The following is a 26,635-nucleotide window of genomic DNA, read 5'->3' on the forward strand; positions in this document are numbered from 1 at the left end:
TAGCAAAGGTAGACCATCTGTTACTGGTTCTGGCTTATTGCTGAAGTATCTTGTTTCCCAAGGAATGCCTTCCCTAAATGCTTAGCCTTTCTTCTCCCTTGTTCATCATTACTTCAAGAATCCTGAAATAATGAAGGATTCTGGGTTGCATGTATACCCATTCCACAGGTATGGAACAAGTTGTCTAAAGACAAGAAAATTCATTAACACTGTATGCCTTATTCATCACAAGCATCTAATTTGGAAAGTTTCTCCATGGATAAATGGACCTGAGAAACAGATGAAAGGTTATATTTTTGCTAACATATTCATGCAGATGAGCCTCACACAGGAAGAAAACAGGGCCAACCTGCTCAGGCTGGTTTGCAGCTTACCACAGATGCATCAGAACCGAGAACAAACCTCACTGCTGACGACAGCACACGTTTTGCATGCGGTGGAAATGCCCATGTTTTACGCAGAGGGTTTTTGAGTATAGAAAATAATTTCATGGTTTTGTAGAGGTTGGGTTTTTTTTTTTAAACAATGCTAACTTATTCATGAAGCATTTCAGATTAAGCAGTAAATATTTAACTTCTAACTTCTTCAATTCTTCTAAATTTTCCCTTTTTTAAATGGAAAAACTCAGCCTATTTTTCTAAACATCTCTCAGACAGAGGATCAGTTATACCAAGATGTTAGCTGACCATGAATGTCATATCTATAATCTAACAGATAGTGACTTGTCTTCCCAGGAGCCTCAGTTCCCTTTACTCTGGATAAATTTCTGTTCAATTTATGCTATTTCTCTTAATGGGGATACTGTAAACTACTGTTTGCCTCCCACAAATAGCCAGAATTTTAATGTAAGCAAGCTGAGATGGCTGAAGCAATAAGGACGGGTGAGAAGACTATCATGGGGAGTGAGAATAGCTGGCTAGAAACATTGAGAATATCTGTCTCAGAACTGAAGATTTCCAAGATCAATGGCATTTTCATCTCATTCAGGGCAAAATATTGGCACTCCCTTCATTCAGTTGTACTTGGGATCCCACAGCTCAACTTATTAATGAAATTCCCCCTCACAGCTAAAATTAAAAAAAAAAAAAAAAAAAAAAACAAAAAATACTGAATATGAATGTGGAAGAAAGGCAATTTGATGTTTGTCATTATCGAGGCAAACTCCACAACCTGCTGAATGTATGCAAAATGGACCCTGGATGGTGTATATAAAAGTGGTATGTGCGGAGAGTAGCAGCAAGCATTGAGGTGTCTTTCTGGTAGAGAAAGCCATCGTCCAGGATGCCGACCATGAGCACCAGGGGCGCTTCACTGAAAGGTAAGAATTTTGACATTCACCTGCTGATAATTTTTATACTTCTTTCCATTTTGATTGAATTAGGAGGCATCTGAAATGTAACAAATCTAGAGACTGAGGTCTTCCAACCACATAATTTTCCAGGAAGGGCAAAACCTGAAGAAAGGAGTTTAATGCCTTTTGTCCTCTAAGAGTACCTTTGCATTGGGTGGTGTCACAAAAAATTGGGCTGAGGGGTGTCACACCTGCACGTGAAAGTCTGGATCTGGACTGGTTTGCTGTGCCACTCAGAAGGCTATGACTAGATGTCATTACCCACAAATCGAGAGGTGATGTGGTAATTTTGAAATAATTGTTTCCAAAATGTTCATCAACTTTCCAAGCCAACAAGTCTCAGGTTTTCACAAAGTTACTCCTTAGTGTACTTTCCTAAATGCAGCATCCAGCATGTACCTTGCTTATGGGGGAAGAAGAAAATAAATTGTGTAAATCCACCTTTTTTGAATGTAGACCTAGAAAGAAACTTATCACATGACATCCTTAGGGACAGTTTTGCTGATTTATGAAGCACACTTTCATTGAGCATTTTAAATAAATCTAGTGAACCAATAAAGGGACAGGTCAATTTCCAGAAGTAAAAGTCTCAGAACAAGTACATTCCTTTACCAAATATTTCAATTTTTTGCCATTACTTTTCTCTGTCTATTTTATTTCAATGAAATAAAAAAAACTTAATTCTGCTAAGTTAACATTAAAAGTTTTAAGCAGATAAAGTTTTATGCTTTAGATAATGAGAAGTCCTCTATATCAGTTTCAAAAGCTCAGGAGAACAGATAAAAACTATCACTGACTTCTTAGAAGTAGAAAATTTAGGGTTAAACTCTAAAGAGCAAAGAAGCACAGCTGCTGGAAATCTTTTTAAGGAACTCCCAGGACAATCACAGCTCTAAGAGTGACCTAACAACCCTCCCACAAAAATTAATTTTAACTCTAAATGATTGCAAGAAGAAAGGGACCTCTGGGACAAGGTGGAGGGAAAGAGAAAAAAAGAAGAAAGAAAGAAAGAAAGAAAAAAAGACCAATCTATTTTCCAAACTTATATATCTGCATAAATATAAATATGTATCTATGCACTGTGAAGAAGTTTGATTTGTTTTTTCTTCTGTTTATCACTCTGTTATAAAGCCAGGCACGTAGTCAGTGACTTCAGAATACACTGCACACTACAGCACAGGTTACCTTGTCTCCTCAAACTCTGTAACTGGCTCTGCTATGCCATCAGGATCATGGAGGGGAGAAAGGATAAAAGAATTATAGAATTACAGTGTGTCTGTCCTCCACTGCTGGAGCAGCCAGCACGGAGGGTACTCTGAGCTGTGTGACAGCACAACCCAAATCACCTAGCATCTGCCTCTGACAGCTGCTTCTAAATGCACCTGCAAGTCAATGTGAGCCCATTTCACCATGTTTTAAACTTGAACAGGTTTGTTGTTGGCTGCCCTTCTGGTGTCCCACATGCTTCTGACAAAGGAAGGAGTGACCTCTATGCCAATCTGCCCAAATGGATCTGTCAATTGCCAGCTTTCCCTTGAGGAGCTTTTTGACCGAGCAGTTAAACTTTCACACTACATTCACTTCCTCTCTTCGGAAATGTTCAATGAATTTGTAAGTAGTCTTTTCCTGAGAGCAAGAAAATATAAAATTGGAATTTAATACTTTTTAATCACAAACACAGGTTAACATAGAATAAGTAAACAAGTATGACTGCCATGTGGTGAAAGTCCCAATGGAGACCAAATTGGTACATAGTCCTGACTGTTGCTAAGATCCCCAGCACTTCTGTTAAAAGATACCATTTTCCCATCATTCATCTGTGGAACATTTATTTTTGCTGGGTGCCAGTTCCACTCTAGAGGCTCGCCAGAAACTTTTGACCTTTACAGCATAAAAGCAGTGATAAAAGCTATGGAACAATGATTAGCTAGCGCAGTGTTTGAGCTGAAGCCCTTACCTTTCTGTCTCAATAACACCTGTCCATGCTGATCTGCAGGATGAACGCTACGCCCAGGGCCGGGGTTTCATTGCAAAAGCTGTCAACAGCTGCCACACTGCGTCCTTAACCACTCCTGAAGATAAGGAGCAGGCTCAGCAGATTCATGTGAGTCCCACTTCCAGTGTAATTCAGTGAGAGACAGAGCAGGGGAAGGCAGGGAAGGGCGGTTACAGAATAGTGAGAAATATATATAGTACTCAGTCTTTCAGAGTGAGAGGGAGATCAACTCAATCAGAATTTAAAAGCCAGGAAGAGCAAAGCACCAAAAAGCCAAAGTTGATTTAACATTTGCAGATGCTAAGTTACAAACCATACAGCATATATAAGCACCAGTGACTTTCATCATCTGTTCCTTTTCCTGTATGGTACATTTAACCATTGCATCTTAATCCCAATTAAAATACAACCTCATGGAGCAATGCCAGTCACCATGTTTGTGCGGTGCTGAGAACACTGCAACCTTTAAACATTATCTTAAATCATCTTATACACAGTTAATGTATTTACAAACATAAAAACACATTGCTGTATATAGACAGAGGTAAATAGTTTTCCAATAACTCAAAACACTGTCATTATTAAAAAAACATTGAATAGATATTCTTTCTGTTACCAGTAGGCTAAAGCGGTCACATCATCATCCAGATACAAAGACTCTAGTGTGAAAATCTGCAAAATATGTGTAAATAGAAACACACTGCATACCCACATCATTTATAATAATTATAAACTTCAGTGAAGAAGATCTCATTCAGTATACCCTCACAGATATGATTTGAAAATTCTCTGGAGAAAAAAATAAGCAGAGCTGTAAAAATGGGGTTGTTCCAGAGCAAAATCTCTATGTGTTTCATGGTGGTGGTGATATCTTCACAATCTCACAGTATCACCAGCTTCTCAGTGTGTCATTTAGAGTTTCTAGTGGGAGCAATAGAATTCACAGCCCTGGGTTGTGCATCTAGCGAAGAAGAAAAGGTTTTATACTGCTGTGAACTTAACCACAGGCTTGATGAATTCCTATTGCCCACAAGAAAGGACAATTTTTAAAACCAGAGAGCTACTGCTGGAAGCACTGTTGTTCAAACGGGAGGACAGATGAGTTATGTAGAGGCAATAAAAGCTGTTTGGTGGTTTACCATAATGTGTACCTTCCAGTCAGTACTAAATTAAAAAAAAAAATTATAAAAATAATCAATGGATTTTAAAATGTTCATCAAAAATCAGATAAGGAACTCTGTGTTTCCTTTCACAGAGACGACACATAGTTACACTTGCTAATTTTTAATGCTGAGAGTATTCAAGTATATTTTCCATCTCAGAATGGCTCATGCAAATATTGTAGAACAGGATGACACCAATGACAAAATTAAAAAATGCAATTGCACAGAGGTATCTAAGACAGGGCTATAGGGCACATTCAGGGATAGGTCCTGGAATGAGTTCCTAAATCACAATGTCTGAGGACACTGCTCTAAATGCCTTCTAATTTTACCAGAATTTAGCTTTCTTCTTTTAACCACCTTCCCTTACTATGGGTGTGCAGCATGAAGACCTACTGAATTTAATACTGGGAGTTCTGCGTTCCTGGAATGATCCTCTGATCCACCTGGCCTCTGAAGTACAAAGAATCAAAGAAGCTCCAGAAACCATTCTCTGGAAGGCTGTGGAGATTGAAGAACAAAACAAGCGGCTTCTAGAAGGAATGGAGAAAATAGTTGGGCGGGTAAGTTGGTCCTTACCACCCTTCCAGCCAATTGCTTTAAGGAAGACACGTACATTGATAGGCTCTCCCTACCTGGAATATGAAAGGAAATAGTAGATATGAGGATAAAAAAGGGAGACAAAGTAGTCAAGTCTGAGAACTTTTCAGCTTTCTTCTTTCAGATTTCTTCTGCTATCTTGCGGTTTCTAAAAAGACAACGTGATATGATTGTCATAGAACAACCCATGACACTCCTATGAAGTTATGCTTCAGGGGAAGGTGTAATCATCAGGACTGACTATGGTCATTCTATCTTTGAGCATTTTCAATTTGCAATCCTGATTGTTTAAGGATACATCCCCATTTTTTCCATATGCACATATATATATGTTTCAGCATATTTATATGCATCTGTATAAAAATAGGTATTATGCAGAGGTCTTGGAAACAGATACTGTATTCTGTGTTTAAAAAAGCTCTGGGAGTCTGGGCTATTGCAAAGATGTGGCATACAAAGTAACCCTGATATCTTTCATTTCTCTTTTCACACCACACTGATTCCTCTGGACTCTGTGTCTGACTTGGCTCCCCCTAAACTTGTGAGTTTAGACAACAAGGCTGTTGTCTCACAAAACCCATACTTGAATAGCTCTTGTTGCCACTAATTGATTGAAAGCTTTCCTGAACAAAACCAGCTCTTGCCTGTTTATTTTTAAAGGGGCCTCTGTTAGTCGGTGAATTTATCATTCTGTCAGTGAGTTAGATGTTGACAAGAGGTTCTGACTTCACTGCTCTGAGCAGCTGAACAGCACGAAGAGTGCCACCAGCACTGTATCCACCACTTTCCACTAGATCACTCAAGGTCTCTCTTTCAGCTAGGCGTCTCTTCACTCTGAAACCTTATACCATCCAGGCTACAAATACATTTATCAGTGTAATCAAATACATCTCTATCACACATCCATGTGTAAAAAGGGCACAGCTGAGGGTCCAAGATAAGAGTAAAGAGTCAGGTGCTGCTCCAGTTGCCCTGTCACCACCTTCTCATTCACATTATTTACAGAAAGAGATAAGACTGGTTCATTCATTAGCGTCAAACCATATTTTTAAGTCATAGTAGGTCTATTTTTTTTTGCCTTTTGCTTAAACTGAATGATAGCAGCTCTGCAGACACTCTCCTACGTCTTTTCAAAGTACGACTTGTGTGAAATAAGGATGGTACGCAAGCACCAATAGGCACAGACTTCCTTCCTGCTATGAAAGGTAGATTTATGTGATAAGAGAAAATTAATGATTGTCTTCAAACAAGGAGACCTAAACCAGTCCATCTCAGATACTAACTCACTACACGTGTTCCCACATGTCGTTTTCTTACATTAGAAGTCATTGTGTCACTCAACATTTTTTTTTTTTTGATGGAGCCAGTATTTCTGAATATGTATTATTGAGAGATTTTTCTGATAAGGGCTGAGACTAATCTGTTTGTTGCACATGGTCAACTTCTAAGAATAAGTTTATCAAAGTTTGAAGGTGGAAAGAGCCAAAGAGAGATGTCCCTGATGAGTCCAAGCATGAAAGAAGGATTAATTTCTCTGCAAAGTCAGGTTTCCCTGAATACTGGTTAATACACTAACTCTCTTAAAACACTACTGAGACAGTTATGCTTTTCACATGTTTTTAGGAAAATAAACTGAAAAATCTGACAAATTCATTCAAAATCTGAATGAAGATATAGAACATTGTACAGAACAATGCGAGGCACAGCAGAAGGCACATTAGAAGCCATACACTAACATTCTTCAAGGACAGTATTTTAAATTCTGCCTTCTATATCCAGTCAGGCTCACTATAATTTACTATTAATACCACTTTGTGTATTTAGGTTCACTCTGGGGAGGTCGAAAATGAAATTTACACTCCGTGGGACGGACTTCCATCCCTGCAGCTTGCTGATGAAGACTCCAGACTCTTTGCCTTTTACAACCTGCTTCACTGCCTCCGCCGAGATTCTCACAAAATTGACAACTATCTCAAGGTTTTGAAGTGCCGCCTAATACACGACAACAATTGTTGAGTAGTCATGGGCCTGATCCCGTACTGAAGTCATTCATCGTGTGTTCTTGATGCTTTGTCACTTTATGAAAATCACACACTGTGCAGAATCTGTATCATCAGTAACTTTCAGGCGTGTTTGTATGAATTCTGGCTGCAAAAATTAGCACCACATGTGTTGGTGCTTTAAAATATTACCAACCACTTGTATGACAAGAATATACCTTTCTGTCTAATCTCCTCACCTAGTAGCATTTCAGTGATAAACAGGATGCAGATACAAATAAAAATGTTCTTAAATACAAAAGCATGTAACACTGGGTGGTTTCAGTGAATAAAAAAATAGATGGCATGGTGTATACCTTTAACAGTAGCTTCTCTTTTGGAATCTCAATCTCTAGTTACTGCTGACAGGATTTCTTACTTGCAGTGGTCTTTATACCCTCTCCAAAAAGGGAGGAAACAAAAAGCAGGGACATAAAAAGGCAGATTAATCCCACTAAACTACCCTAAAGTGAAATTTTTCTCTGAAATCCAATCTGCTTTTATCAACTCTTTTACTCAGTACAAAATCCGTCAGAGCAGGGGAGAGGAAGGTTAAGAAAGCCATCTTGGCTAACACAGCCTTTGATTCCCCATGCAATTTATGGAGAGAGAAGACACATCCAGTATTTCAAGGACAGAGATACAGATATATTTACATCTTCACTGATGAGAAAAGGCATTTCCAAGGGAAGGTCCATTATATTTGAAGTAACCATCTGAGGGCAAAGGAACCAAGTGGTTTCAGTAGGTCTCAAAAGGCAATGATGGGCATTTATATCATATCCATCTACCTTCACGTTCCTCCCAAGCAATGTGGTGGTTACAGTTACTTGGAGAATTTTGAAGACATAAAAAGGCACCAGCTGAGCTGAGGTGTCTTTTGTGCTAAACCCAAAGTGTCTCCATTCACTTTGGGTTGAGACAAAAACTTTTTAGGGCACTCATTTGAAAACACTATGGTTACCCATTGAAAATTGGTAAATATCAAAACAATTGACTACTTTTGAAAAAATCTATCTTGCAGTCACACAGCAAGTAAGAAGCCAAATTGCAACAGAAGCCATTGACCACAGACCATACCTATATGTTGTCTTTGTAAGCAATAAATAAACTCAGTCTTGGCTTCATCACACAGTTTCATCAAACAGGAGCTTAATTTCAAATCTGCCCCTCCTGGAGTTGGCTTCCCTCTAGACAAGCATGCTGCATTGCTCTGGGTTGGAGCCAGCTCAGAGGAAGAGCAAAGCACTAGAGAAGATGGTTTTGAGGGCTTAAGCCTTTCATTACATAGCAGAATAAGCAGAGCCATAATTGGTATTGGCGTAAGAGATTAGACAATACCCACTGCTAGGAAGGTCTCATTTTAGCCATTTCTCCAAGAATGTGATGATACTTGCCTTTCTAATTGTGTGTATATATATATATATATATATATACATATGTATAATGGGGTCTTAATCTCTTCATGTTTTCAATTATTGATTGACTCAGGCTTTTTCTGGATATGTATACACTAAGCCCAATTTTAATCTATAAAAAAACACATTTACAGTAACCAAATTCCTTGTAGGACAGTCACAATTGACATACTTGTTAAGCTCTGAAATGCACAAAACCTGGGGCATATGCAACAGCAGTTTAACAACACACAGCTGTACAGCACAGTCAAGGAAGAGAATGGGTGAAATTTGCCTGGCAAAATGCAAGTGTCCCAACTAGAATTTAAAATGGTTTTAATATTCTGGTTTTTGTTATAATGCCAATGGAAGGGGGGAAAAGAAGCATTTTAAAGGAAAGGGAAAAAAAAGGGAAAAGAAAAAGAAAATATGTCCTTTGTAATTATCATAAGTGCTTAGAATTACAGTGTGAGTTCTTATTGAAAAGAAAACATGAATAATGGGACTAGTCTGTATTGAGCTGGAAAAACAATTATGCCTCTCTGAGCAAATTCCTACCTCAGAATCTCTTTAGAATTCAAAGGCAACTTGATTAAAAGGGTAGACATTCATAATTTTACACTTATATGACTAGATCTAAAACAATGACTTTCATTAACTGCTTAAAAATTACAGTGTTAAAACAACTGTTTAAAACTTGCACGCACTGGCTTTATATAGCCTATTTTAGCACAATTGTGAGTTTTTTAATTTCATAAGGAAAGATACGAGAAGATGACAAAAGAATCTAAATAACTGAAAAGCTATCTGCTTTGCAGCTGCTTAACTAAAGTAGCATTAAAAAGTGATCTGGTTAATATTCTGAGTCATCACAGCTGTCAAAGAGACAGAGAGACATAGAAGCCCATGAGCACATTTAGAGCTATATCTTCCTGTGAAGTGCCCTGCCATGGACATATCTTCAGACCCTGAGTGTTCAAGCCACAATTCAATTGGAAAATCTATTTCTTAGAACTGCTGGTAGGAAAAACACATACTTACCTTAATATTAATACATAGATAGATGCTAGGAAAAATGTCTTCACCGTGAGGGGAGTGAGACACTGGCTCAGGTTGCCCAGAGATGTTGTGAATGTCCCATCCATGGCAGTGCTCAAGGCTAGGCTGGTTCTGAGCAACCTGGTCTAGCAAAAAGTGTCCCTGACCACAAGGGGATCGACTCTTTATCTAAAGAGGGACTTAAGGGCCCTTCCAAACTAGGCTATTTCTATGATTCTAATATTTTGTTATTTAGTTCATGTTTGTAAGTCCTGAGCAACTATTGTCTTTTGTCCAACAAGAAATTACATAGCCAAATTCTTATATTATATAAAACTGAACTGAAAACAAGCATGCTCTTTCTAAGTAAAAGAAACTGATATCTATAAACATTTTTCCAAGTGTATTAACTTCTGGCTACTCCACAAAACAGCTAGTTTTATAATTATTTATTCAATGCCCAAATTGACTGTATTTAAAAATTTGTTCTTATCTTTGCTTCTGTTCATTTAAGATTGCATGGTGACAGGAATGGAAAGGAAAGGTCCACTTAGCTGAAATATAGGTTCTCTCCTCTTTTAAAATTATATTCACACTCCCATAGATGGCACTAAATTTAAGATAACACTTTGTGACATGAAATCTAAATGGTAGGAAGTTTAAGCCAATTTATCACTGAGAGCATTTATCACTGAACTCAACAGTGCAGCATAGATCCACAAAATAGTATTCTGACTTGCTATTCATGTGTGTTTCTAGGCTCCAGGATCATAGGTAACCACTGGAGCAAACAGAATATTTTGAGGATGATTTTAAAGCCAAAAAAGGAAGATTTTATTGACATTTGGAATATGGTGGTTAACTAATAATGTGATAATCTTTTTATCATCCTTTTTTTTCCCCTTCTTTTTAATTTGCTGTCCTAAAAAAAAGCCTCCAGTGTTTTGCTTATGACATGGCAACTCATCTGTACAATAGAGTCGACCTTTATAATATCATTTCAAAGACAATCCACAATTCTGCTAACAAGGGATACACAGTGTAGAAATAACACATCATCTACATTTAATTTCTGAAGAACAGAAATTCTCTGAGGGCTGCATTTTAAACAGAGTCTGCTTATTATAAATGAAATTTATAGAAGCAACCAATTACTTCAGAAATGTAAACTCAGTAATCATACTTATGTATATATCCATACACTAAAAAAATCCAGAAGTACAACCATGCATGGGAATGACATCACAGGCATACACATTCTCGCTGAAACTACTGGGTTTGCTGATCTGTAAAGCTATTAACATATATGACTATTTCTGTCACAAGTTTTAATGACTTGCAAATCACTTTGCTAAATCTTGAAATCTGATGTTGAGCCTCAATGCTCAACCCAACTGAAATTTAAGATTGACTACACACAGATTTATATTAAGCACTAAAAAGGGTTTTAAAAAACCAGTTTTAAAATGTAATGACACTCTTTTGAAGTTTTTCATGTTCATATCCATCTTAAGGAATGCGGCAACAGTCTTGGAAAACAGTAGAAGTGTCAGCCATGGTTTTCTAACTTTTTTTTCTCCAAACAACACAATGACTACCAGATAACATTAACATTTCAACAATATCTATTATCATTGGGATTTTAAAGCTGTATTTGGATATATCCCCCCTAACTAAATAGTAAAATTCTTTTTTTTCAAATTACATTTTTTCATGGTGATTTTTTGTTTCCTTTCCCACATTCAGCTATGGGGAGTAAATAAAAACAGACAAGCAATGGTGACTTAATGTCCTCTGAATTACGTATTTTTTTCCATACAGTGAAAGCAGTACAAACTGTCCTTATTTTTGGTGAAAAAAGTAAGAATTCAGAGACTTCTCCCATTTGACTTTTGGAACATACAAAAAACGCAAGGCCACTTTGAAGAATACAGAGCCCACCTTCCAATCTGCAATTTTAATGTGTATTAAGGATAGAAAAAGACCATGTTTCTTACATTGTCACTAATTCTTTTTCATGACCTTTTAATCACCCACAAATCCCATCCTAACATTTTGGTGTTCAGGAAGACATGTCTTGGACAGAACCCTTTTCTGCAAATTCCCACCTTTTCAATATTCTCAATATTTTCATTTTTTAAAAAATTATAACATAATTTTTAAAAAATTATAACAAAATTTATTAAACACTTTTACCATGAACTCTTGACTAAATTTCATCAAGTCAGCTACCAGAAATTGCTTTGCCAAGCATAAAAATGAACAGTATTTACTGACAATATTTAATAATAATAGTCCCTCAAAACCAGAATTTTCTTATCAAACATCACCACACTAATTACGGGAACAGTTTTCCCTTTTTTAATAAATGATAGGGTTCATTACACTGAAGATTCACAAGTGACAGTGTGAGTCATCAAAAAATGCTGAGAGCACTCTAATATATCAAAGAAGCTGAAAGTTCATACCATTTGTACCATAAACCACATCTTGCAGAGGAGTCTGCAAACACTGAGTGGACAACATGCATGTGCCCTCAATGAACAGGAATTAATTCATGCACCAAACAACTAACTCTAAAAATATTCCCATTCAATAATGGAGTATTTTTCTCTATCAAGATGACTACCTCCCTCCAGCATTCAGTGTCAAATAACACCACAATATATTTAACATAATTAACAGAATTTCTAGACCCACACTCATCAACCAAGCCACTGTTACTGTATGCTAAGGCAGAAGAAAAAAGGAGCCCTTCCCAACAAGGTCCTGCTCTGTTTACTTATAATTCAAACAAGTAGGAAGGTGTGGTACACAACATTAGCTTGTCTCTCTGCCAGTGTTTTCACTCTTTTGCTGAGGTAGAAATAGATCCTGAAATATATATATAGATATTAATGTGCTTACCTTTACTGACTTCATGTTTGAAAGCATTGTGCATGGTTTGCAGGATTAGGCCAATAATCACACATAACAATAGGCTCTTTCTTTAGCCAGATGATTGAAATAACAATAATCTTCCCCAGGACCCAGCCTTGGGAGATTTCCAGCCTGATTTCATGGATGAAAATAGTTCATATAGCACAAAAAACTTTCCAAGCTTTTGATGATTATCCAGGCCTAACTAAAGCCTCAGAATCTTTTGGATGTTCCAACATCCTGGATCTACAGCAATGTACTATAACTTAATATGACAAAAGGTACTTGAATTGATTGGATTTGCATGGCATCTTTATGAAGCCCATGCAATAGAGAGAATGGGTCCTCATGTCAGTGATAATGCAATAAGCAGCTCAGCATTTCTTTAAAGTGGTTTTTTGTGTTATTTGCAAGGAATTTGTTCATCTGTGTCCCTGTCGCATAAAAGTGAGAAAGAAAAAGGATTCTGTTCTTTATCATCTCGTACTAGAAAATACCTCATGGTATTAGCAAATACTCTCATGCTCTCTCAAGGGCCATGTGATGGAAGAAAGTGCAATTCACAGGCAGAGTTTATTGAGAGATTAGCTTTTGATGTACGGCACCATAAAAAATGTAAAGCAAAAGGATCAGAAATGGTTTTCAAGAAGGTTAGGATACAGATTTATTTTTATTTTCACTTGAGATTCCATTTAAGTGAAAGAAATGCTTAGATGAATATAAGACAAAGAGATTAATGCCAAAGTAAGTCTTGAAGCTTTTAATACAGTGTTAGATAATAGCACTGCTTCACAAGATGTTTTTGGTCCTCTAGAAAACCCTTCCTGTGCATCTCATAACTCTGGGAAAAAAAAAAAATCTATGCTGCTGCTGTGAGAGGGAAAAGGTATCTGTGTAATTATTTAGACGGTGCACATCACCTTAATATTAAGCCATGCCATAATTGGTATGGCCTTTTTAGCAAAGAGATTATGAATACTGTCTTGGCCTAATCTATTTTTGTCATGGCATAAATCTTACTGGGGTAAAGAGCAGAGCAAAGCTGTAGAATGGTGGTGCATATACTTCATGTTTGGAGAGATGGTCAAGAAACACCTCCAAAGCATGCACTGAATCATAGAATGACTAAATGGCCTGGGTTGGAAGGATCATCTTGTCCACCCCTCCTAGGATGGACTGGGACCTTCTCTAGATCAGGTTGCTCAATGCCTCGTTCAACCTGACCTTGAACACTTGTGATAATGGAGCATCTACAGCTTCTCTAAGCAATGTTTGATCATCTCACCATCCTATTTTAAAATGTTCCTCATTTTATTTGATCTAAATCTACCGTCTTTCAGTCTAAAACTGTTGTCCCTTGTCACTACAGGACAAGACACTCTGTTTATATACTGATAGACAGCAATAAGTTCTCCCTGGGACTTTCTGTTCTTCAGGCTAAACAGCCCAAGTTTTCACAGCCTTTCTTCATAGGAGAGGTGTTCCAGACAGCAGATCACTTTTGTGACCCTCCTCTGGATTGGCTCTAACAGCACTTGCCACCCAAAAACTGGACAAAGTCCTCCAGGTGGCATCTCACAAGGGCAGAGTAGAGTGGACAGAATAATCTCTCTCAACCTGATGGCCAAACTTCCTTTGATGAAGAGTGTGATTGACTTTCTGGGTTAAAAGTGCACATTGCCAGCTCATATTCAATATTTTAACCATCGGTATCCCCAGATCCTTCTGTATAGGGTTGTCCTAAATCCATTCTCCCCCCAGGCTGGATTGATGCTGGGGATTGCCGTGACCCAGGAGCTGGACTTTGCACTTGGGCTTGTCGAACCTCCTGAGGTTTTCATGGGCTCATTTCTCAAGCCTGTCAAGATCCCTCTGGATGGCATTCCTTCCCTCCAGCAAATCAAAAGATGAAAAGTGGTTTTTCATGCCTCAGAGATGAAAGATAATTTTGTTTGAGTTATAACCTTAAAATCAATCAGCAATACTTCTATTACATATACTTAATTGCAGCTGGGCAAACTGCATTTAAATTTACTCTCCAACAAAATAGATTTATATAGTGGGAGGAGGTGGCACTTATAAGGTTATTTTGAAAGCAGAAACTTATTTTATAGTAATCCATATACATAATCTGTAAGCTGATCCTTTTCTTTGTTGCTGCTGTTTTTTGTTAAATACAAAGTATATCACATTTCAACGGTACATATTGAAGGCATAAGGAAAATGTAACACATATGCACCTCTTTCCTAGAGCTAGTTTCAAGCAGGTAGATATTCCCAAAAATATCATAAAGTGAAGAAAAGCTTAAGAAATCGGGATTTTTTAATATTTACCATCTCCTTAAAAAAAAAAATGTAGAGCAATTTTTCACATGCACTGACCATGTAGTAGGAAAGCTGACATTTAGCAAAGAAAAGTCCTTTCATTTGGTTTCAGTTTTTACTTCCTCACAAATACAGAGACATTCTAAAATCAAGCCAATGAAACAATGTTTCAGGATTTCTTCTCATGTGTAGATTTGAAATCCATTCTGGATTCACATTTTTCAGGAAGAAAATGAAAATTTTCAGTGGAATTACAATTTTAATAGATAATCACCATACTTTCTCTCATGAGAAAATTTCCATCAAACAACCATTTTAACGACAGTTCAAGAAATACTGCTCAGTGGGAAAAGAGACTGGGAAAACATTAAGTATGTGTTATGCAAAAGCTTTTGAGAAATGAAATGTTGTGCAAAGTATATTAATACACAGTTCAAGATGAAAATATAAATAGCAGCAAGAAGTGTGATGAACATAAGAGATTCCATTGTCATAATTTTTGAAAAACAAACCTTTTTCTGGAGTTCACAATTCAACTAAGTAATGCAGACATACAAGTAACATCCAACAGCTGATCCAGTAGCATTGTGGGTAAAAAAGAGAGATTGACCCAAACCTTATCCCTTTGGCTAGCTTCCACAAAGCAGAAATTCCATCAAAGAAAGTGGGTTTTATTTTTCTCTCTAGATAAGATTTTTCTCTCTAGAAATTAGCAGATACTTCTCTATTTGCATTTAGTTATATGGGGTTGTAAGTTTTTAAGATTTCTCCAGCAAGTCCCTTCAGATGGGGTATTTCTTTCAAGGGAAACTCAATTTCAAACACAAACTGAACACACCATTTCCACCCCAGTGAATATTTTTAAAGAGTTTCCCTTTTTATCATCATCAAACTTAAAAGACTTCAAAATCCTGGTAGAATTAAACTCAAACTCTGAAATACTGCTTTAAGCAGCCATTGCAAGGTACTGAAAAACAGAAACAATGAAGGATTAAGCCCACTATACTGCATCCCAGGGTCTGAAGCAAAGGCATGTCTGCAGCTCTGTGCCAGCACCAGGCATTTCTCAGTGAAGAGCACAAGACTCAGCACGGTCTGTCTGTCCACGCAGTGCCCATCATCCCTGTGAAACACCACAGTCACTTCAGCACTGTGGCTGAAACTGCACTCTGTGGGCCTCGGCAAGCTGGCAACAGGGAGGAGGGCCAAGGCAGGATGCCTGGGGTGAAGGGGAGTCCATCATTCACCCTGGCAGCCATGGGGACAGAGATGCTGGTGGCCAAGGCACCCCATTCCCTGAGAGGCTTATTTGGGAGCTCGAGCCTCCTGCTGCTGCCCCCAGGGCATGTGGTACAGGCTGAGGGGTGTTGGCAGCTGGAGTAGGGGGAAAGATTTTCCATCAGGCTGCAGGGATCCATGCACACACAAACATTGCTGTAAATAAGGGGGGGCGGGGACGAGCACCAGTGCCACCCGGCTGTCTAACTCAGAAGGTTCAGCAGTTTTTTGTGGGGTTTGCTATAGCTTTTCTTTTCATGAAACTGACAAAATCTGGCAACAATGCACTGTGTAAAAAAGTGACATTTTGACTCTAAGGAAGGAATTATTTGCAATTTGTTTTGAGCAGAAGCTTAGCTCGTGTCAGATGTGAACCTCCAGACAATCATTAGTTTAAACTGCCTGCTATGTGTTTAAAAATTTCAGTCAATTTAGAGATGATCTGAATTGCAAATGGGATGGTAATAAGCCATTAGGGAATAACATATCTCTCTCTCACACTTGCAACCCTCTGCTTTAAGGGGCCTTGACTGTACTCCAATATGAAAATGCCACTTTTGTCCTGCACATTGACAACCAACATGGAAGTGTAGTGTCCAGCCTCGTAGAGTGGCACTCCGGAGGAGAAGACCAGGAGTGGCCACAGGAGTGAAGGAACAGGAGCAGCCCCTACAGTGAACAAGAGGCACCAGTCAGTTTTCCACAGAACAGACAGTGTGGCTTGCTGATAGAGCAGTAAAACACCGTGGGCTGGCACACAACTGGCACTTGGTGATTTGGAATTCTGAGGATCTGAGGCATTTCTCACCCTCCAGGAAGCCATTTTTGTGAATGAGGGTAGGTCGTGCACCACCTAAGATTTTCTAGACAAAGTTACCTGTATTTCCTCAAAACTGGCTGCCTAAAAACCTCCGGTGTTCAATGAGTGAAAAGATATATTTTTTTAATTCTTGAGCTTTCAGTTCAAGATAGGGCTCTGCAATACACAAATCCATTGATTAAGAAATCTGCACAAATAAAACTGAGTAAATATCGTACATAACAGCATTTAATAAATAATACCTAAGTAAATAAATAAATTAATATACTATCCGAATTCTTTTTCCTACCAAAGAAAATCTTAAATCACCTGTTGATGTTTTGTAGGTGTTTCATAGGTAGAAATACTTTCTTTCACAGCCCTACAGCCACTCTTGTGTAGCTGTCACTTTTTTTTTTTTTCCACTACTTCAGAAAATCACATATGAAACTCATCCATTTTGTGGGTTCTTGAGTCTGCAGCTGAGGCTGGTTCCATGTCCCACAATGTCAGCTGATAAGCAAACTACTCTCTACATTCAAGCAGATTCCCATGCAGGGATAATGAAGGGATAAATGCAGATCTGATCTGCATCTGTAGAAGTTGAATGCTGGTATCTCAGTACCAACCAGACCAGTAGATGTTCCCACATCACAGGATATTCTTGCAGCCATAGAGATGAAGAGCTTCCAGATGGAATTCTGGGACTCCATTTGCTGCCTGAAGCTACATGTCTAAATACAGGTCCTGGAGATTTTTTTTCTAGAAAACCTTTTTGTTGAGGGGGCACTAACCAGGAACAACCTGACACAACAGGCCACAGAGACTCTGCAGAGTCTCATCTCACAGGAGGTCCAGCTGCCACAAACACCATGATGTTAGCACACTCACCAGACTGGATTTCTGCAGACCATGCCATCATTCTCAGGAGAGCATTAAAGTTTATATTCCATTGATTCCCTTACAGCACATCCACTGAATCCCCTCTGCTTTTCCGAGATAACACCTTAAAATTGATGGCTGCAGGTGAATGTGGATATGACACCATATCACAGCTTTCCTAGAAGGTTCATGTCAGCTCTCTCCAGCTGGAAATATGCTGGAAAGGGAATTGCTTGCACAGTACCTTTATAGAACTGCCATGCAGTGGGAAATAAATGGCCATGGACAAATAGGTCAGTGTTAGATGGCTCAGCCAGAGGCTTTAAACAAGTAAGAAGAATCCAAGCAAGGGAAATACAACTCCGGTAAAACTGTGGGTACAGATGAAGAGTACAGAAGCTTGATTAACTAGCTTCCCCCAAAGGACTGAAAAATCTTCTCTGTCTGACCCTCTCTGACTCAAGCTCTACCTGCTAGAAAACATCTGAACAAACCATAGCATGGCCTAATTCTATTGACAGAGTCTTCCAAAACTTAGTGTTTATCTATATTTATACACATAAAGATATACGTATGTATAACTTATTGAAAGAAATTCTATTCCACAAATATTATAAACAAAGTGACAAAAAATTTAATATTAAAAATTTCTTTTTAGAAGTCTAGAGCAATATGAAGAAGCTTCTGACAGGGAAAACCTGAGGTTTTGGGTTGAATCACTTCTTCAAGATAGGTACACCTAAAAATATTTGAGAATGCAAACTCTGAAGACAGTTCAGCATCAGCAAGAGTTCCAAGCTCTTTGTTTCCTGGGAACACAGTGGACTAGTCCTGTCCCTGAAAGCCACATGAAGTAAATTAATCCTTTCCAATTATCTTTGCAAGCTATATTTGGGATGACAATTCCCTACTTTCATATGTACACATGTGGAGCTTCCCTTCATTTTAGTGAGATAAACGACGTTTCCAATTTGGCTCTTTGAAAAGGTCTGACATTCAGTATTTATTATTACAGCAAAGATTAGGAACAGTCCTACTGAACTCTAATATTTAAAGACTTAATCCTTTCAGAAGTGATATTATGGCACAGGACAATTAATATATTCCCAGAAGTATATCTTTCAAGCAAAAAATTTCCTGTGATAAATACCGCAAAGATTAAAGATGGTATTATATGTTAATTCAGAGGAAAATTGAGCAGTTAAATGTTTCCAAATCTAAACTCTAGCTGATTACAATATTCCCAGCATTTGCAATGTACTAAAAAAATAATTAAAAATCTAGTTTTTCTGTTATATTTGGTTTAAGCAAGACAGCACACAGAATAAAATAGTAAGAATCTAGCAAAATATTATAAGTTTAAAATAGTATTAAATCCTTTACTTTAGTGACTTTTGGCAGTTCTGTATTTTAATGTCCTTAGATGAGGTATTCAAAATTCACTTCATCAACTACTCTGGCAAAGTGTGTCTATGCCAAAGCACACCCTAACCTTATTTTAGTTTCACACACAAATTGTTTAATTGCCATTAAAGGGATCTTGTAGGTACAAGTTACCCCTTGAACATACACCTGCATAATCTGGTAGTTCAAAGATATATAAGGAAACTGTTGAGATTTAGGTATTTTCCTCTTTTACATATGAAAACTAAGTTCCTGTATTGAGTATTCTTGTCCTTATTTGACATGTGACACAGGCCAAAGATCTGCAGTTGTATTTATTGAACCTAAACCAACACAAACAATGAAAGGGAAAGATATGAGCAACCAGGGAGATGGGATTTCTTGGACTTTTAAGCACGTGTATGTGTGATAGCTGTATGCTTTTTGTGTCAGATATTTGGCTATCTAAATATTACTTTTCATATGACGTATTCCTGAGAGCATGTAGTAGAAATTAATCCATATCAGTTATGAAAAAACAGTCATGTGAATGGAATCTGAAAGAAAAACAATCATCTCTCAGCTGCAACTGAACATCATCTAAGCACAGAGTAATATTTTTGTTTGGTTAAAAGAAGAATGCTATAGGAATGAAAGGCTCAGACCTGGATTCCTTCCTTGTGTGAATATCCCAGTTGATTTCAGAGGGAGGGCTAATGTAATATGCCATAAACAACCAATACCATATTTTAATTCCCAAATAATGCTAATACAAGTGCATGATATTCATTTGTACAAAAAAATACAGAGGAGAACACCATTGGCAGTGACAGTGACCTGACTTAATTGAAAGCAGAAAAGAGGAAAGTTTTGTTTTTTGAATCCCAAACAGCCCTGTACCAGCTAACTGTGTCACAGGTTTCAGCAGCAGAAACCAAGTCACAGTTTCCTAAGTAAAAATTGGAGCAGACATCTCATAAGAAGAAATCACTTTGCCAGTGCAGAACAAAGCATAGTGAGGATCAGAATTCTTCCCTCTGAACAGGTAATATTTTGTCTCCCAATGCACTCTACAGATAACCCAAATATTTTGCAGCTCCCCTGAAGGTTCACAGCAGTTACAAAGACATGTGATGTGTATGGATCCTAGGACGGGATGTATTGCCTATATGAGGTTCTGCACTGAGATTTTTCTCCATCTTGATATTCACCAGACATAAGCACAGGATTCAGCTTCTGCCACTCCGTTGGCCTGGTGGCAACGAAATTAACTTGTCACAGAAGACCATCTATAAAGGATTTACAGAACCATAGTGTGTTCTCTCACATAAATGCAAGCAAAGACAAAAGCAAGTTTAGGTGACATGCAAATCAAGCCTTCAAAACCCACTCATTGTGAGTCAGCCACTGCACTTTTCTTTTTTATTGAAACACATTTTAATCAAGAAGCTCCAGGTTCAAATTGTGAAAATTCAGTTCTTGACTCTAAATCTGTCTGTACAGTTGCTAATAGATACTGAAGAGGTTTCTTAAGCAACAGTTCAAACGGCAAACATGCCTCTTCTGGAAATGTATTTGTGTGAAAATACTGATATGCACTCATTTCATCTAAAGGATTTAATGGCCTTTTCCAAACAGAGGACACATAAAGAAAAGCACCATGCCTTGAGATTAATTCAAATTCTTCCAGAGAGCAGCAATTCTCACCACAATAGACCCAGAGGGAAAACAGAGAAATTTTGGAGGCAAAGTTCCATCTCTTACAGTGTTACTAATTTTGGAGCACCCAACTGCAGTCCATCCAAGATGCTTCATGGCCCTGTTGCTGAACCTTCTGCAGCAGATAGAATCTGCTCCCATAAAGTTGGAGCTGATTGTGGTATTGCTCGCAAGATCTTATCTATAAACACAGACTTGCACAAATGGAAGAAATCAAGGCAGCTGCTTTCTACAGCCACCATTCCAATGCAGGAAGGGGAAAATCTGCATAAGGAGTGCCTCCTCTATGGGTACTTACAGAATTCAGTCCTGGCCTTCGCTTCCCATCCTCCAAACATGGGTTTTATTCAGAGAATGAGGCATGACAGAATGCATGTGGATATGAGACAGCATGTGCCTTGAGGCTAGTGACAGAGGGAGGGGAAGGTAAGGACCGCACGCGAAGGTGAAGACAGTGATGCACAGTGTAGTTCAGCTCATGCAGACACAAGCTGAGAAGTCCTGTTTCTGCGAACACAAAAAATCCTGGGCAACCTGGTCACCTCCTTGAAGAGTAACAGCCCTTTCCCTGCTGAATCTGTATAAAATGTTCTATCCTCATTGATGCAAAATAGAACATAAAGTACAAAATAGAACATATAGTATGAAATGGACCAAAAAACCACAGAAGAACTGTTTTTAAAGCTTAGAAGACCATGCTATGGTAATGTATAGAAAGGAATGCATATGATCCTGAATCACAATGTTATCAAATGACTTGTTAGAAATAAAATGTAGTGTGAAGCAGTAACCTGTTCCTGGATTTCATTGTGGGAAGTGCTGTCCTCTCTGCTTCATTCACTTTCATGTGCTAGTGTGTGGGTGGGACTTGCTGATATTTATTTTTTTATTATTTTTTAATTTATATATATGTTTAATTATTCATCTGACATTTATTTTCATTCTAGCTCATTAATACACAATTTTAAACTGTCTTATTATTGCTGACTTGCTCAAACCTCCAAACTCTCAGTTGCATACAGTTTTTCCCTCAAAGCTATGACATGATCTGAGAAAGATGGGACATACTTTTTTAAAGACCAGGTCTCATGCCTTAAATATATCTGTGTGTGTGTGTGTATCTGTGTGTATCTGTGTCTGTGTGAGTGTGTGTATGAAGGTATAAATATATATTTTGTTTAAAATTTTGTATATTTATTTATTAAAATATATAAAAAGGTTTGTATGTATTTCACAGTGAAATACCAAATTATAAGTTTTGGATTTTACATTCTGCCAAACAACAGATAGATTAGTCCTAACACGTTAGAATTTACAGTAAAATATATATTATTTTTTTAATACTTCCATCATGCTGTTGTTTAAAAAAATGTAATCAAAATTAAACAAAACAATCACTATTTATATTCTAAAGAGCTACTTCTCAGTTGTTCTTTCTGCTTCTTAGTGACTTGATAAAATTTATCTGTTTTATTCTCAATGAATTTTTATGTATGAAAGAGAACTTTTTACCCAGAGACTGGAAACTCTTTACTATTCCTTTCCCTCCCTTTCTAAAACTGCAACCTGCAAGAAACAAATGTAATTTCTCCCCTAGGTGATTTATTTCTAATATTGAAAGTTGGTGGGAGATGGGAGTGGTAGGGTTTGGGTTCTTTGATTGTGAGTTTGGTTTGGGTTTTTAAAAAATATTTTAGCAAAATAAAACCTTTTCCAAGCGGTGAAAATCAGTTTCCTTTTGTCTTTAAGGTCCTACAGCATACCACAATAGTTAGAAACCAGCCTTTCTGAAGCTGGGCTGTGTCTGACAAATAGAATATATCTAGGAAATGGGGAAATACCACTTGAAATATTAAGGACTATTTCCAAGACAATAGCTCTGCGGACAAGACATCCACTGTAGAGGACATCAATTTGGCCATGTACCTAGGTGCCATATATGAGTCCAGAAAATACTATTCCTAAATATAAAGGCTCATTTCATCTTTAATAGCCTCATTAGAAGAGGATAAGAATACGTCCTCAGAGCAGTAGGAGGAAGGATGGCACATCTTCACAATTCAAGGATGTAGAGGGTGCAATTACAAAGCACTCATTTAGCTCACTGCCTGGAGCAGCCAGAGAGGACTGGTGTGAGAAACACCAAAAAGGATGGGCAAGGCAGTGGGCAAGCAGAAAGCCAACAATAGACTGGATCCTTCCTGGTGAAAAAGATGGAGAAAGATCACTAAATCTGTGGGGGTGGTAGATCATGTATTACCAAATGGAAATAAGATTGTGGCAACAGATATGTGTTCTAAGGTTTGACTTCAAACACAAATGTCCACTTTGCTGGCATATAAGCCTAACAAATTCTGTCAGGTGATTTATGCAATGCAGAACGCAGAAGCATAACTGTCTGTCTGCTGGTACTAAGTCCATTAACATTAGAATTAGATATGTCATCTCTATCCAGTACGCATTATTTTACTCATCATTACATATTTATTCCTTTATCAGATTTTTGTTAAAATGAGCTTTGCTGAAGACAAAAGACCTGAATAATTTGATATGCAATAAATGTGTCCTTGTAGCCTTATTTCCTTAAACAGAGAAAATAATACGGTTAGATTAGCTCAAATGACAATGCTCTGTCTTATATAAGGTTCACTAGGTTACAGAGGGAAACATTCATGCCCCCTCAAATGAAAGGGTTCAAAAAAATGACAGAAGGCATAGTTAATTAGTTGACTGGATTGTTCAATTCTTGCATAAAGGCATGAGCTCTGCTTTAGTGAAGAAGCAAGCACTGACAGTAGTTAATGCCTCGGAGATTTCACTTTAAACATTTTAGACTCTTGTCAAAATTTTAATTGCATTCATATGAGATTTCATATATTTGGTTTTGTAGGGGGTTGATCTCATTTTACCTTGTAGGATTTTTTTAGCTAGAAAAGAGAATTGAATAAGTAGAAAAAACACAAGTGGATGACATGCATCAGGAGCAATTGTGTAGGTGTTGTACAAAACACCTTGCAAAAATGCTACTTGTCTGAAAGGCACTTGTAGTAATAGAGTGGGTCAAAAAATGACAAACAGAAAAAGACGGACAGATGGAAGAACAAAGAAGCAGTGACACAGTTGGCCAGTGTGATAGTCAGCATTCTCAGCACATCCCTTGTCTGACAGCTGTCAAAAATTTATTAAACTTCACAGCAAAAGAGAGTTTTAAAGAGGCATCTCTTAAAAAAAAAGAAGAAAAAAAATGTGAGGTGACACAAGCTAAAAATCTTAAATCTCTGAAACATTTAACTTTATTGGTCAGAAATCCTTTACTTCTAAAGGAATAAAAATAAAAAAGTTACTTGGGTTTTCGTTGCCTGTATTCCTAGATCCATACCTCAGCAGAAAACACTTCTTATTCATTGATGTACTATATTGTCTTAATGCAGTTGAAGAATTCCTTATCTTCACTTCAAATTCCCTAACCCTCCAGAAAATTGACATGCCATCCATATAAGAAGAAAGCTCTTTTTCCTCTGAACACATGTTTGCCATCTCCAGGCATGCCAGACATTTGCAGGGTGTCAGCTGTGAAGGAAACATGAATATGTTCACATGATCAACAGCTGCACTGTGAAAATGCCTATGGGGATGGGGAAACATCCTAGACCCCTAACCATCAGCTCTACATGCTGTGAAGTGATTAAAAGAATAAGCTTAAGAGTTACCAGGAAATCAGGAATTTTTGAGGGCAGAAAAAAGACAGAAACTGATTTTCTATGACATTCAGAATGGATTAAATTCATTCTTATTCAGGATTTTTGTTCAAGAGGTATTCCTAACAGCACCCTTGTTTCAAAATAATTCTAAGCAGCAAAAATGAAACTTAAATATACCAACAATGGAATTATGAATCATAATATTTTCTGACAACCTATCAATAATTTCTCAACCCATATGCAAAATTGCATGCAGTTTTACTACAGCTTGGGAGCACTTTGAGATCTATTCCTTAATTTACCTGTCCTGTCACTGCACTCTCTTGTAAAAAGTCCCTCTCCAGCTTTTTTGTAAGCCCACTTCAGGTACTGGGAAGCTGCTATAGGATCTCCCTGGAGCCTTCTCTTCTCCAGGCTGAACATCCCCAACTTTCTCAGTCTGTCTTCTACAAGAGGTGCTTCAGACCTCTGATTATCCGTGCAGCTCTCCTCTGGACTCATTCCAGGAGGTTCTTTGGGGGTCAGTGAGATGAGCACAGCACTCTGGGAAGGGTCCACGAGAGCAGAGTATTGTGTGAGGATCACCTCCCACAATCTGCTGGCCATGTTGCTTTTGGTGCAGCACAGGACAGTCTTGGCTTTATGAGCTGGAAGCTCAGGTCATCTTGAGCTTCTCACCAACCAACTCTCCTAAGTCCTTCTCCTCAGGGATGCTCTCAATCCATTCTCCAACCAGTACTTGCACTTGTACTTGGGACTGCCCTGACCCAAGGACCTTGCAAACACTTTGAGATCTATTACTGGATCTTGCTGAACTTCATGAGGTTTGCAAAGACCCACCTCTCAAAAGCCTGCCAAGGTCCCTCTGGATTGCATCCCTGTTCTATGGAATGTCAACAGCTTGATGTCATCAACACACTTGCAGTGAGAGGGGGCACTCAATCCCACCATCCATGTTGCCAACAAAGATGTTACATAGGAGCACAAATACCTTGGGAAGCCTGCTATTGATCTAAATCAGTAATGGGATTCCCTACAGAATAATGGAAAAACTGGAGGAAGGAGACGGGACGTAAATTAAGAGAAGCATTCATCCTGCAAGCCACTCTTGTCTCACTAGAATTCAGCATCTTAGATTTATGTTTGCTTCCTCTCACTGGTCTGCCTCATTTCTATTGTTCTCTTTCTGCTATTACCCAGCAGGCTCTTGCAAATAAATTGGCTCACCACATTTAATGACACTTCTATCTTACAAAAGAGTGGCAGCTTGGTGTGTTGCAAGTCACTGTGCTACAAGCACATGGGTGGGGGAGTCATTTTCCACATCCCACAGGTGAGACTCTGCCGCCATAACCTCGAGACAGTAGAAACAAAACACTAATATCACTAACACCCATGTTCAAAATTTCATCTGATATTCAAGGGGTCCCTGTCTGAAGGCTAATTCCAGCAGTTTTCCTGAATGGTTGTATATCCTTTATACAACAGTTGTCTAATGTGTAGTTTACCAAGTTGTCTTCCACAATTTTGGGTCCTCTACCTGGAGCCAAAGCCAGTCCTATACACTGAGCTTCAACAACTACCATTGAAATAAAACCATTCTCTGCTCAATCACTCTGCAATATTAACCTGTTAGCCCTTCAGATAATATCCATGAGTAGTCATCCTGAAATGCATACATACTTTAATATCTCTGCAAACACATAATAATCAATGTTTAGACAAATTAATACTAGATTTGTTTATTTGAAAATATTCCAGTAAAATGAGTGTTCATCATTTTGTTTTTGCTCTCTACTGGTAAAACATTCTGTTATCAACAGGACACACTAAAAATAAGTGTTTTCAGGACTGCAGTCTTTGAGTCTGTTGATTAAAGAATCTTTATTTCCTTTCTATTTTTGAGACACTGACTTGCATATATACATCTAACCAAATATTAAAGGCAAAAAAATCACTCAAGTTCCACTTAGTATTATTATCTAAGTTGTAGAAACCACTTCCTATTCCAAAATGAACCACTAGACTTGAAAAAGTCATCTACA

At 37.9% G+C, this 26,635-nt stretch overlaps 1 protein-coding gene across 1 annotated transcript; it reads left to right on the forward strand.

Moving 5' to 3' along the window:
• The first annotated feature begins 1,290 nt into the window (after positions 1–1,290).
• PRL (prolactin) lies at positions 1,291–7,126 on the forward strand. The gene is made up of 5 exons (XM_059841122.1): positions 1,291–1,318; positions 2,781–2,962; positions 3,348–3,455; positions 4,894–5,073; positions 6,935–7,126. The coding sequence occupies exons 1-5, from the start codon at positions 1,291–1,293 to the stop codon at positions 7,124–7,126; spliced, it is 690 nt and encodes a 229-aa protein (XP_059697105.1).
• The last annotated feature ends 19,509 nt before the right edge of the window (positions 7,127–26,635 follow it).

This window comes from Haemorhous mexicanus, chromosome 1, assembly GCF_027477595.1.
Source record: "Haemorhous mexicanus isolate bHaeMex1 chromosome 1, bHaeMex1.pri, whole genome shotgun sequence".
Lineage (NCBI taxonomy): Eukaryota > Metazoa > Chordata > Aves > Passeriformes > Fringillidae > Haemorhous > Haemorhous mexicanus.